This window comes from Salvelinus sp. IW2-2015, linkage group LG10, assembly GCF_002910315.2.
Source record: "Salvelinus sp. IW2-2015 linkage group LG10, ASM291031v2, whole genome shotgun sequence".
Lineage (NCBI taxonomy): Eukaryota > Metazoa > Chordata > Actinopteri > Salmoniformes > Salmonidae > Salvelinus > Salvelinus sp. IW2-2015.
This window is the reverse complement of record NC_036850.1, coordinates 6,210,003-6,223,848: the sequence shown is the minus strand read 5'-3', so window position 1 is coordinate 6,223,848 and position 13,846 is coordinate 6,210,003. Positions and strand designations below refer to the sequence as shown.

Below are 13,846 nucleotides of genomic sequence, written 5' to 3'. Positions count from 1 at the left end.
ATAGGACTGACAGAATGGGGAATGACAGGTAATGAGAGGTAAAAGACAGAAATGTATGATCATCACTCCCATAGAGAATTGGTGAAGGCACAGCTTGGATGGAAGACCACATTAACATAGTTCATCCTAGATCTTGTGAATCCAGTGTAATTTGGTTGTTAAATTGTTTACTGCAGCAAGGCAATACATTTTTTCTCTGATCCATCTGTATATCGCCACTGATCAGGGCTGCAGTCGATTCCATTCCAGTTCTCGTCAAACAAGTAGGAATTGAATTGAACAAATAGATTGAAAAATACGTTTGGTTTGACAAGTATTTTCAGTCCAAATTCTACTTGCAACATCCTGTGTCCCACAGAGAACCAGCAGACACAAATTTGTCTCTCAGGTGTTAGCCAGAGTACCATTGTCCTAGTCAGTCTTGAATGGAATCTATTTTGCCAATTGTGGTGGCAGTGGTCCCTTTGGTTAGTCTGGGCCGCTGTGTTCTTTTTAGTAGGCTTGGATGGCTGTAGCCCATTTCAGTTTTAATCAATGACTTCCCAAATACACCCTGTCTACTTGTATGACGTGACCTGGCCAGCCTGGGTTCATGGTGTTGTCCTCCTGACAGTTTTCGGTGGCATCCATTTTCCCTTGGTCGGGGCTGGCTGGCACTGTGTGTAGTCTACACTACCAATGTCCTCGGTGCAGGCTTTGACGTCAGTTAGCTACTGTACATTATGTGCAGACTTGGATGGCAGTGTACCTTGTGCAAATGTACCGGGCAAAGCAGGGGGCGGGAGATGAAGGGAGAAGCGAGGGGGGATGGATCTCTTACAAAAAAAGGGTGAAAACGATCAACAGTAACTTTTTGGAGTAATCAATTATGTATGTGTAACTGATTAACCTTTCTGGTGGAGATTTACTGTCCTAAGTGTTTATTGTTTTAATTAGACATCCCTTGGGTGCTGGGTCAACCCTTCATAATTAGACTTTGCATGATAGAGCTTTGATTCTTGGCAGTTGCTCTGTGGTGTGCTAGTATATGGTTTAATGTGGGCCAGTCCTTCGCAACTTAACTGCTTATGGAGGTGCCCTGGTTTGTTATGGTAGTGCCAGCATCCCTCTAAATCAAGCCCTGATTGGATGCACCCAGGTTAATTAAAGTTTTCGTGATAAAGAAATATGGGTATTTTTCAGAATGTCTCTTCTCATTATTATACTGAAGCAACATTTTAAAACCGTTCAGTAATCTTGCAGAGCTGCAATTATTGAACTCAAAATTAGTGTATTTATGGAAATGAAGATCTAATTTATTATTAACAAGACACTGTACCACTTGAATTTGCTAGAGTTTTCTTCCCCAAAAAGTGTCATAAAAAATATTCATAATTACACTCAAACCTGAATCTAAACTATATGAGTTCCTACAAGCTTACAAATAAACTAATACTTTTTGGACCACAAAAAGTATTTTCGACTACCCTCATAAAAGCATACACATCAATAATCTATGAGGGGTTACACAATATGGATTCTAATTCTAAAAATTAGAATAATTATTCACATATTTTTTTGCCCGAGCATAGATAGGCTACTGTATGACAGCTTGGAGCAATGTGYGCATTTACACTCGAAAGGGGCACTGTTGTTTTCTTTCTGTTCCTATGAGTGCTTTGAATCAGCTGTGTTGGAGTGAGACTGTGAGTGGTCATATAATAAACCAATTTCTCTTGTGAGACTAAAAAGCTCTCATTCCTCTCTTCCAGACACTGAAAAATGACGACTCCGTGGCCAAGACGGATGTCCTGAAAATCCTGGCGCTCAGCCACAAGCAGAGGTAGATCTAAGCTTCTTAACCATTAACCATTTGCTATTGCACATTGCTACCATATGGATTCTTTTGAACAGCAACATTACTTTTCATTACTTTTATGGTGCAGGAACAATGTGATGTTACCTGCAATTCAGCCTTTGGTATGCACAGTATATACGTATACCCTACTGCTTTATAAATAGCAAACCAACATATCAATAACACATGACAATCATAAACAAACCATAAAACAATGTTTTATTGGAGCAATGGCTCCTGGTCCACAGACGATTAGAGCAGCCACCTGTTTTCCACTTTAAAGCCGATGAATCCTGCTCTTGGTTCGTTCCATTGCCAAGAATGATTATCGAAGGACTTCATCACGAGCTATCCAGGCAGCCGATTTATGGGAAATCATTTGTTTCTGACAGCTTTCAAGCATGTTTTTGATTGCTTCGAGGGAGTAATAACTAGCAACTATTTTAATGTCAAACCATGGTACTGTAGCCACATCCTCAAGTCAACTCATTGTCGAATAATTACAAACGCGAGGGTTACTAGATGACGTCATTCCAGGTTTAGAAATGTAATTTAATTAAGACACTGTAGCCTTTATCAAAGCTGAAAAACTGACACACGTTGTATTCGGCAGCATGAAAAAACTAAAAAGTTAACCCTCGTCCTTACCAACACATTTKACCTAATCCTGGACATAACCAATTACTATATTTAAACTGCAAAAAACAGCCAACTTGAGTGGCCAATGAAATATAAGGAGGGGCAGGGGAAGACGGTACTAAAAGTCAAACAGTTACTTTTGTGCTCTGGTTAAATTTGTAACTGCCTTCCCACAGATACCCATAATGAGTTATACACTATTTTATTCACAGTTCAGTGCTGTGTTGCCTGAGGAAAATGTCACTCAGAATATATTTTGGTTGTTTGTAGCCCATAGGCAAATGTCTCTAAATATCGGTGAAAATATGTTGACTCAATGTGTTGACCTGAAGCTTAGTTACAGCACCAAATGGTGTTGGGCTCCCTTTAAATGTCAACCTCAAATTCTAACTTCTAAAAAGTTGTTCTGTCTCCCCTTAAAACGTCATACGGCTGGTTTTAGGGTGAGATCATAAAAATGAAATGCCAACTAGCGGAAAAGAAAAATGTTTGCTTGGCTGGGCTCATGCCAAAAGACACAACCATTGGCATGTGAAATATGACAGGGCATCGCAGCAGTGAAGAGAGACTTTTCTTTCTGAGTTTGACACACAGTGCTGTTGACTGCGGATGCTGCTCCTCGACTGCACAATTGATGGACCATGACCAAGTCATATGTAATTAAACTCTAAACCTACACTAAGCCCAGTCAAAGGGAATAATTCCTTTGCTGCTGTAATCGTATACTGGTATTCTGGATTAAAGTTTCGGTATTTCGTCACGCATTCTATCACAAATGTTTGGTAGAAAAAGTAAGCATGAATTGATTTGATGATTCGATCCTATTCAGTGCTCAGTCAGTCAGTCAGCCAGTGCTTGAGATACTATTACTACTGCCTCGCCACTGCGAGAAGTCAGAGAAGAGTTGGAGAAGAGAAGGATATGTGCTAACTGAAAGTTTCTCACCTTTCCTCTCAACAGGGAAGAGATGAAATCCCTCCAGGCTGCCTTGCAGAAGCAGCTGGTCGAGGCAACGGAGCAAGCCGAGAAACAGCAGGCCACAGTGAGTAGGAGCCCTCAGTTGTCCTCACCTCGTCTACACCTCACTCCTCTAACCTCCCCCTTGTTAACTGTCACCCGGGCCTGTGGGTACCCGTCACCCATCTCAATACCCAGCAGTCATCTCTCCCACCACTTAATAACCAGCCTGGGAGAGTGAGAGAGCTACAGTTGAAGTCGGAAGTTTACATACACTTCAGCCAAATACACATTTTTACATGTTATAGGCAAATATCAAATCAAGTTTATTTTATATAGCCCTTCGTACATCAGCTAATATCTCGAAGTGCTGTACAGAAACCCAGCCTAAATACATTTAAACACATTTTTCACAATTTCTGACATTTAATCCTCGTAAMAATTCCCTGTCTTAGGTCAGTTAGGATCACCACTTTATTTTAAGAATGTGAAATGTCAGAATTATATTAGAGAAAATGATTTATTTCAGCTTTCGTTCTTTCATCTCATTCCCAGTGGGTCAGAAGTTTACATACACTCAATTAGTATTTGGCAGCATTGCCTTTAAATTGTTTAACTTGGGTCAAACTTGGGTCAAACGTTACGGGTAGCCTTCCACAAGCTTCCCACAATAAGTTTGGTGATTTTTGGCCCATTCCTCCTGACAGAGCTGGTGTAACTGAGTCAGGTTTGTAGGCCTCCTTGCTCGCACACGCTTTTACAGTTCTGCCCACAAATGTTCTATAGGATTGTGGTCAGGGCTTTGTGATGGCCACTCCAATACCTTGATTTTGTTGTCCTTAAGCCATTCTGCCACAACTTTGGAAGTATGCTTGGGGTCATTGTCCATTTGGAAGACCCATTTGCGACCAATCTTTAACTTCCTGACTGATGTCTTAAGATGTTGCTTCAATATATCCACATCATTTTCCTCCCTCATGATGCCATCTATTTTGTGAAGTGCACCAGTCCCTCCTGCAGCAAAGCAACCCCACAACATGATGCTGCCACCCCCGTGCTTCACGGTTGGGATGGTGTTCTTCGGCTTGCAAGCCTCCCCCCTTTTTCCTCCAAACATAACGATGGTCATTATGGCCAAACAGTTCTATATTTGTTTCATCAGACCAGAGGACATTTCTCCAAAAATAACGATCTTTGGCCCCATGTGTCCCCACAAACCGTAGTCTGGCTTTTTTATGGCGGTTTTGGAGCAGTGGCTTCTTCCTTGCTGAGTGCTCTTTCAGGTTATGTCGATATAGGACTCGTTTTACTATGGATACAGATACTTTTGTACCTGTTTCCTCCAGCATCTTCACAAGGTCCTTTGCTGTTGTTTTTGGGATTGATTGGCACTTTTTGCACCAATGTACGTTCATATCTAGGAGACAGAACGGGTCTCCTTCCTGAGCGGTATGACGGCTGCGTGGTCCCATGATGTTTATACTTGAGTACTATTGTTTGTACAGATGAACATGGTACCTTCAGGCGTTTGGAAATTGCTCCCAAGGATGAACCAGACTTGTAGAGGTCTACAATTGTTTTCTGAGGCTGATTTCTTTGGATTTTCCCATGATATCAAGCAAAGAGCCACTGAGTTTGAAGGTAGGCCTTGAAATACATCCACAGGTACACCTCCAATTGACTCAGATGATGTCAATTAGCCTATCAGAAGCTTCCACAGACATAACATAATTTTCTGGAATTTTCCTTGCTGTTTAAAGGCACAGTCAACTTAGTGTATGTAAACTTCTGACCCACTGGAATTGTGATACAGTGAATTATAAGTTAAATAATCTGTCTGTAAACAATTGTTGGAAAAATGACTTGTGTCATGCACAAAGTAGACAGACTTTCCAAAACTATAGTTTGTTAACAAGAAATGTGTGGAGTGGTTGAAAGATGAGTTTTAATGACTCCAACCTAAGTTTATGTAAACTTCCGCCTTCAACTGTAGGCGTAACCAAGAAATAGGAAGCATAGTGAGGGAGTTCCGTCCACTCTTCGCTCTCTCCTTAAACGATAGGTCTCTGATAAAACTTAATAGACCAGGCACCTATTTTTATATTTTGTTCCTTTTATCATCCTGTCATAAACATTCCTTTTCATTTGCCCAGTAATCCAGGCCTCTATCCATCATGCAACTCAATCCTTTTTCTATTATACCTGGCTGTCGTTCTAGTATAAATTCTATTCTATTCAGACGTTATTACATTGCCAATCTATACAGACGTCTGAGAATAGCAGGCTACAAATGAACTTTGATACCACACATGCAGAGTCATGTTTATACCTACTGTATGAATTGAACCTATAGGTAAGTTTACTGTATGCCCATTATGTATAAATTAACTTTACTGTAGGTCCCCTATGTATGCATTTACTGTAGGCCCACATAAAGCTTTTATAACAGCTACAAAAGCCATTATAACATCAGTAATGAACATTATACTCATGTGGAGCCTTTTTCATACCTAAAGTACTGTATGGATTAGCCCGTAGCTTTTTTGTGCCTCGTTTTCATTCCCACTTCCCAAAGATATTTACTGCCACATCTCTTATGGCTATCTAATTCCCCTCAAAACAAATGATCAGAAAATCAACGGGAGGCCTAATTAATGTTCAAAACAGACGGTGGAATGGTTTTGAGATATTCAATATATGCTAATAAGAACAACGCGGACGTCTTAAAACGGTCGTCCGTCTTATTTTCACAGAACAAGGGTGGGCTGACGTTGGTAGCCAACAATCAAACTGTCGTTGTTGACATTTTCATGTTAAGATGAGTGACAAATCCCTGGTGTAGGGAGTTAATTATCTATATCAAAGGAAATTGTATTGGCTACTGCAATGCATCAAATCAATGCCTGTGTTTTCACAAGGGGAAATTACAGTTTCTTTTATTATGTGACCAGCCGGTTACTACGTTTCTGGGATAACACAAAAAAGTGTTGTAAAGTTGAGTTTCTTGGTTGTATCATATACAGCATAACTCTGCTACTGCTACTAGTCAGTGTACTAATAGAGTTTTGTAAAATGCACGACGATGCTATATGAATACCTGTCTTGTTTGTAATAAGGTGCAGTTTTTTTTATTTTCAATTGAGACCATGCCTACAGCTCTATGTGAAGAAACAGTGTGAGTTGAGGTTATTTGACATCTCCGTAGCTGGGCGAATTTGATGTGAGGCATTGGGTAGAAGACATTGTTTGATTGGACTTGCAATCTGCCCCTAGGGAGCTCTAGAGTTTGTTTTCTATTAACCTACTAAGCAGCAAAAGTGGAAACCAGGTTTAGCAACAAGCACAGTCAAATGAATTTCGTTCGGGACGATACTGCACTAAACCATCAACGTTATTTTTAAACGTGCTTATGTTTTAATGAGCAGTTCTCACTTCAAACATTTCATCATMTTGGGTTGCCTCATTTGGAATTTATGAAAATGTTATGAAATTAGTGCAACTGATAATCATTTATCAATACTGTGTTAAAGGGAATACATGATTYCAATCAATTAGGAGCTGAATCTGTATCTTCCTTCTCCCTACACGTAAAAACTATAAATTAGTACCCCCCGTGGACCACATACAGCGAACAGCTGTAGCTGTACTTGGAAATTGACATGCACAATAGGAAATAGTTTGYGATGGGAAACACATACTCATCATAAATGCCTATAACATGTAGAGAATTTGATGACCATGAAGCTGTGGTTCCACTCAAAAGATCCCTTTTTATTTGATTTGTATTTAATCAAAATGTTCATAATGTGTGGTTCAGAAACCTTGTTTGGGTTCACATATTCAATGTAAGTTCACTGGCGTAGCGGTTTCACAGTTTCTCGAAGTTTGCCCCCCCTAAAAGAAAATTGAGCCCGTCAGCCACTCACAAAGTTTAGACTATTGATCGCTGTCCATGGTTCTGAAATTGTGATGTCTGTGCGGCTGCCTATCGATAGCTATCAGATTATGTGGTGCTAGTGCTTGAAGTATCCTGTAGCTTTGCTTTAATGGGAACATGTTTATTTTTATTTGGTCGCCATTTTCTCATGTTAAGCCAAACGATTATGTTTTACGAAGCTACAGGCATACACTGTCGCAATGCTGCAATTTAGAATGCAGGCCGGCGTCAATAATGTATTTACTTGTTAAGTAATTAAAGTGGGAAATTCAAACATGTAGATTGTAAAATGAATGTTGAATGCAACAGCGTACTAATCAGTAACCAATTAAACATTTAAGAATATACAACTGTCCTGTAGGACCTATAGCCTACCTTAGCCGTCCTCACGCTCTCTTGCAGCTTGGATAGAAGGTTTGTGCCACATAAAACCAGTCTATTAATGCCAAATAATACAATCAGTTGACCTTCAACACAATAGTTGACTAGGGATTGTTTCATTATGCAGACAATGCAGTCAAGCCCAGCGTTTCCCAAACTCGGTCCTGGGGCCCCCCCTGGGTGTACGTTATGGGTTCTGCCCAAGCACTACGCAGCTGATTCGAATAACCAACTCATTATCAAGCTTTGATTATTTGAAGCAGTTGTGTAGTGCTATGGGAATAAAAAAGGCGTGGGAGGGTTGAGGGCAGGACCGAGTTTGGGGAACCCTGGTCTAACCCTGGTCTATAGCTATGTACAGTATTTAGCTGGTAGCCTAGTTATATTACACATTAGAACTTGGACTCCACGCTGTCAGGGCTATCCATCTCATCACTCGTTGGCTTACCAGTGTTCACAGAAGGGGGGGGGGGGTCGCTCTCATGAGCACCACTGGGTCTCTGGCAGTCGTCAGCTTGGTTTTCTGAGAGAGGAGGAGGATAAGGAAGGCCGGCACCATCACTAGAGGAACTGTCTCTATTCTCAAGGGGAGGAAGATGAGGAGGAGCAAGGCCACTGTCATTTCTGGGCCTCTGTCGGGACTGGGAGGCTGCTTGTGCAAGCTGAGGCTTAAGTAGGCCTCCTATCTACAAATCAAATCAAATCCAATTGTATTAGTCACATGCACCGAATACAACAGGTGTAGACCTTACAGTGAAAATGCTTACTTACGAGCCCCTAACCAACAATGCAGTTTTAAAAAATATGGATAAGAAATAAAAGAAGGAACAATAAAATGAACAAGTAATTAAAGAGCAGCAGTAAAATAACAATAGTGAGACTACAGTTGAAGTCGGAAGTTTACATACACTTAGGTTGGAGTCATTAAAACTCGTCTTTCAACCACTCCACAAATTTCTTGTTAACAAACTATAGTTTTGGCAAGTCGGTTAGGATATCGACTTTGTGCATGACACAAGTCACTTTTCCAACAATTGTTTACAGACAGATTATTTCATTTATAATTCACTGTATCACAATTTCAGTGGGTCAGAAGTTTACATACACTAAGTTGACTGTGCCTTTAAACAGCAAGGAAAATTACAGAAAATGATGTCATGGCTTTAGAAGCTTCTGATAGGCTAATTGAGATAATTTGAGTCAATTGGAAGTGTGCCTGTGGATGTATTTCAAGGTCTACCTTCAAACTCAGTGCCTCAGTGCTTGACATGGGAAAATCTAAAGAAATCAGCCAAGACCTCAGAAAAAAAATGGTAGACCTCCACAAGTCTGGTTCATCATTGGGAGCAATTTCCAAATGCCTGAAGGTACCACGTTCATCTGTACAAACAATAGTACGCAAGTATAAACACCATGGGACCACGCAGCCATCATAGTGTAACGACCCTGGGTTTATAAGCGCGGAAATCCACTCTGCCGCACGAGCATGCTTTGCAGCACAGTCGATAGCGCGCCGGACCTCGGGCTAGAAGGTTGAGGGTTCGAGACATGCCCCCTGCTGTTTCATTATATTGGTGTCAGAAGTGGGATCGGACCTTGAATCCACGACAGCGCGTGTGCTTGGCCGGTGAGCTCGTTCCTGTAAGACGTAGAGTCGCAAGCTAGCGCGAGGACGCACTCTTTGAAAGGTTGGAGTAGTGTAACGACCCTGGGTTTATAAGCGCGGAAATCGACTGTGCCGCACGAACATGCTTTTGCGGCACAGTCGATAGTGCGCCGGACCTCGGGCTAGAAGGTCGAGGGTTCGAGACCTGCCCCCTGCTGTTTCATTACAATACCGCACAGGAAGGAGACGCGTTCTGTCTCCTAGAGATGAACGTACTTTGGTGCGAAAAGTACAAATCAATCCCAGAACAACAGCAAAGGACCTTGTGAAGATGCTGGAGGAAACAGGTACAAAAGTGTCTATATCCACAGTAAAACGAGTGCTATATCGACATAACCTGAAAGGCCGCTTAGCAAGGAAGAAGCCACTGCTCCAAAACCGCCATGAAAAAGCCAGAATACAGTTTGCAACTGCACATGGGGACAAAGATTGTACTTTTTGGAGAAATGTCCTCTGGTCTGATGAAACAAAAATAGAACTGTTTGGCCATAATGTCCATCGTTATGTTTGGAGGAAAAAGGGGGGAGGCTTGCAAGCCGAAGAACACCATCCCAACCGTGAAGCACATCGTGTTGTGGGGTTGCTTTGCTGCAGGAGGGACTGGTGCACTTCACAAAATAGATGGTATGATGAGGTAAGAAAATGATGTGGATATATTGAAGCAACATCTTAAGACATCAGTCAGGAAGTTAAAGATTGGTCGCAAATGGGTCTTCCAAATGGACAATGACCCCAAGCATACTTCCAAAGTTGTGGTAAAATGGCTTAAGGACAACAAAGTCAAAGTATTGGATTGGCCACTACAAAGCCCTGACCTCAATCCTATAGAAAATTTGTKGGCAGAACTGAAAAAGAGTGTGGGAGCAAGGAGGCCTACAAACCTGACTCAGTTACACCAGCTCTGTCAGGAGGAATAGGCCAAATTCACCCAACTTGATGTGGGAAGCTTGTTGAAGGCTACCTGAAACATTTGACCCAAGTTAAACAATTTAAATTGCTACCAAATACTAATTGAGTGTATGTAAACTTCTGACCCACTGGGAATGTGATGAAAGAAATAAAAGCTGAAATAAATCATTCTCTCTACTATTATTTTTACATGTCACATACTTAAAATAAAGTGGTGATCCTAACTGACTTAAGACAGGGAATTTTTACTAGGATTAAATGTCAGGAATTGTGAAAAATGTAGTTTAAATGTATTTGGCTAAGGTGTATGTAAACTTCTGACTTCAACTGTATATACAGGGCGGTACTGGTACAGAGTCAATGTCCGGGGGCACCGGTTAGTTGAGGTAATATGTACATGTAGGTAGAGTTATTAAAGTGATGCATAGATGATAACAACAGAGTAGCGGCGGTGTAGAGAAGGGGGGGGGGTGGGGCAATGCAAATAGTCTGGGTAGCCATTTGATTAGGTGTTCAGGAGTCTTATGGCTTTGGGTAGAAGCTGTTTAGAAGCCTCTTGACCTAGACTTGCCGCTTGCCGTGCGGTAGCAGAGAGAACAGTCTATGACTAGGGTGGCTGGAGTCTTTGACAATTTGACAATCTTACAATCTCCTGAGGGGGAATAGGTTTTGTCGTGCCCTCTTCACGACTGTCTTGATGTGCTTGGACCATGTTAGTTTGTTGGTGATGTGGACACCAAGGAACTTGAAGCTCTCAACCTACTCCACTGCAACGCGATGAGAATGGGGGTGTGCTCTGTCCTCTTTTTCCTGTAGTCCACAATTATCTCCTTAGTCTTGATCACGTTGAGGGAGAGGTTGTTTTCCTGGCACCATACGGCCAGGTCTTGACCTCCTCCCTTTAGGCTGTTCGTCATTGTCGGTGATCAGTTCTACCACTGTTGTGTCATCGGCAAACTTAATGATGGTGTTGGAGTCGTGCCTGGCCATGCAGTCATGAGTGAACAGGGAGTACAGGAGGGGACTGAGCACGCACCCCTGAGGGTCCCCTGTGTTGAGGATCAGCGTGGCGGATGTGTTAAATACCCTTACCACCTGGGGGCGACTCGTCAGGAAGTCCAGGATCCAGTTGCAGAGGGAGGTGTTTAGTCCCAGTGTCCTTAGCTTATTGATGATCTTTGAGGGCACTATGGTGTTGAACGCTGAGCTGTAGTCAATGAATAGCATTTTCACATAGGTGTTCCTTTTGTCCAGGTGGGAAAGGGAAGTGTTGAGTGCAATAGAGATTGCATCATATGTGGATCTGTTGGGGCGGTATGCAAATTGGAGTGGGTCTAGGGTTTCTTGGATAATGGTGTTGATGTGAGCCATGACCAGCCTTTCGAAGCCCTTCATGGCTACAGATGTAATTGCCTCGGGTCGGTAGTCGTTTAGGCAGGTTACCTTAGTGTTCTTGGACACAGGCACTATGGTGGTCTGCTTGAAACATGTTGGTATTACAGACTCGGACAGGGAGAGGTTGAAAATGTCAGTGAGGACACTTTCCAGTTGGTCAGCGCATGCTCGCAGTACACGTCCTGGTAATCCTTCTTGCCTTGTGAATATTGAGCTGTTTAAAGGTCTTACTCACATCGGCTGCGGAGAGCTTGATCACACCATCTTCCATAACAGCTGGTTCTCTCATGCATGGTTCAGTTTTATTTGCCTGGAAAGCGAGCATAGAAGTAGTTTAGCTCGTCTGGTAAGCTCATCTCACTGGCAGCTCTTGGTTGAGCTTCCCTTTTGTAGTCTGTAATGGTTTACAAGCCCTGCCACATCCGACGAGTGTCAGAGCCGGTGTAGTATGATTCGATCTTAGTCCTGTATTGATGCTTTGCCTGTTTGATGGTTCGTCGGAGGGCATAACAGGATTTCTTGTAAGCTTCCGGGTTAGAGTCTCGATCCTTGAAAGCGACAGCTCTAGCCTCTAGCTAATCTTCCACCTGTAATGGTGTTTCGTCAGTCGAGGAGGTGGTAGCTTTGCTGATGTAGTTATCGTCTATAATTTGGCACGAGCTTGATCAGATAAATCTTTTGGGGGGAGTTTTTGTGCACCACTTGGTTTTGACTTCTGTTTATCCATCTTGAACAACTCACTCACTCTCCATCCGAATTTGACCTGATTTCAAAAAACTTGATAGCCAATTAGGTGAGGAGGCCGAGGCGGGCTAGCGCCGCTGAGAAATAGGCTAACTAGATGCATAACTATATTGTCTGTCTGACTCACCTACTACCATGAAGATTGGACAACACAAACACTTTCCCTGCACATGTGGAAATTAAAAAGGAGGTTTACTGTCAGAATTATTTACTAAATTAATAACATTTTGACATAGGTGTGAGAGGACAGGCACATGCCACCCCAATCATGACTAACCAATCATGAATGAATGGTACCCGAGACAAGACAGTAGCAACAACACTAGATGCCCAATCTCATAACTTTCTTAGCAAAAAGGTTCTGTGGTGCCTGTCAATTAAACACAGATCCAATTGTATTACCTCTGTATGACTAGTCTACAAACCTGGCATCAGTAAAGTTACGCTGCCTGTAAACAAACGTTAAAAGATAAACACATTTAGGTAGGCCAAGAAAAACTCCAATAGATAAACCACGCACAAAAATGTATGATTGAATGTCCCAGTTGGAGGCATGCTATTCCAAAAAGTATTACATCATGATGAAAAAGATTAACCCGGTTATTTCATCACTTTCATAASAAATATGGCATCGTATTTGTAACACTAGTTGCAAATGCTGGGCGTTGCAATATACAGTTTAATTGTATAATAGCTCTGGAAACACACAAAACTCTCTGACATTGCTCAGGCTTATTGCTTTGATTTAATCAGTAAGTCATATGAATGAATTATACTGTAATAACACAATTCAAAATGTCAAATCTTAACAATGTAGAATGCTACAGTTTTTTATATTTTATATCCATCATTTCAGTGTGTCATGCCACAACCCAAAGGGAACGTTGTGCTGGGATGTGTTATCGACATACCCATGGGCAGAGCCATGAACTACAAATGCATCAACATGAACTGTGATGTTATTAGTGTGTCAACCGCCTAGCCCCAGTTTACAGTCCCCTAGGTGCCTTCAGAGCTGAGGTCACCTGGGCAATGAATTTTCTCCCCTTCCTCCCTGGGACAATCTCAATGGCCTCATTGAAGGACAACCTATCCCTTAGAATCCTTCAACGCAGAGGTGAAATAGAAAGCAGAATCGGGATTGGAATATCTCTCTTTTCCCCCCACCGCTATCCAGTCTTTTAGTTGCAGTCCTGCGCTGCGGTTGCCCGCTATCTGCATCAGCCGTTTGAGGCCTGACTGCTTGTTAAAATACAGGGCATGGGGAATGGCTGCACTACAGAGACATGCCAAGCTCGCGATAAAGGGATTGCAGTAAACAAAGATATCACTCTGACACAATGAGCATATGGCTATTAAATGAATCACTCAGTGGAAAATA

The 13,846-nt window shown here is 42.0% G+C and overlaps 1 protein-coding gene across 1 annotated transcript in view; it reads left to right on the top strand.

Annotated features, from left to right (window-relative positions):
- The window catches only part of LOC111969208 (leucine zipper protein 2-like), a 170,617-nt gene that overhangs the window by 104,109 nt on the left and 52,662 nt on the right, over positions 1 to 13,846 (top strand). Inside the window, exons 3-4 of the mRNA XM_023995169.2 lie at positions 1,752 to 1,822; positions 3,437 to 3,518. Coding sequence (XP_023850937.1) covers positions 1,752 to 1,822; positions 3,437 to 3,518 — 153 coding nt within the window. The remainder of the gene's footprint in view (positions 1 to 1,751; positions 1,823 to 3,436; positions 3,519 to 13,846) is intronic.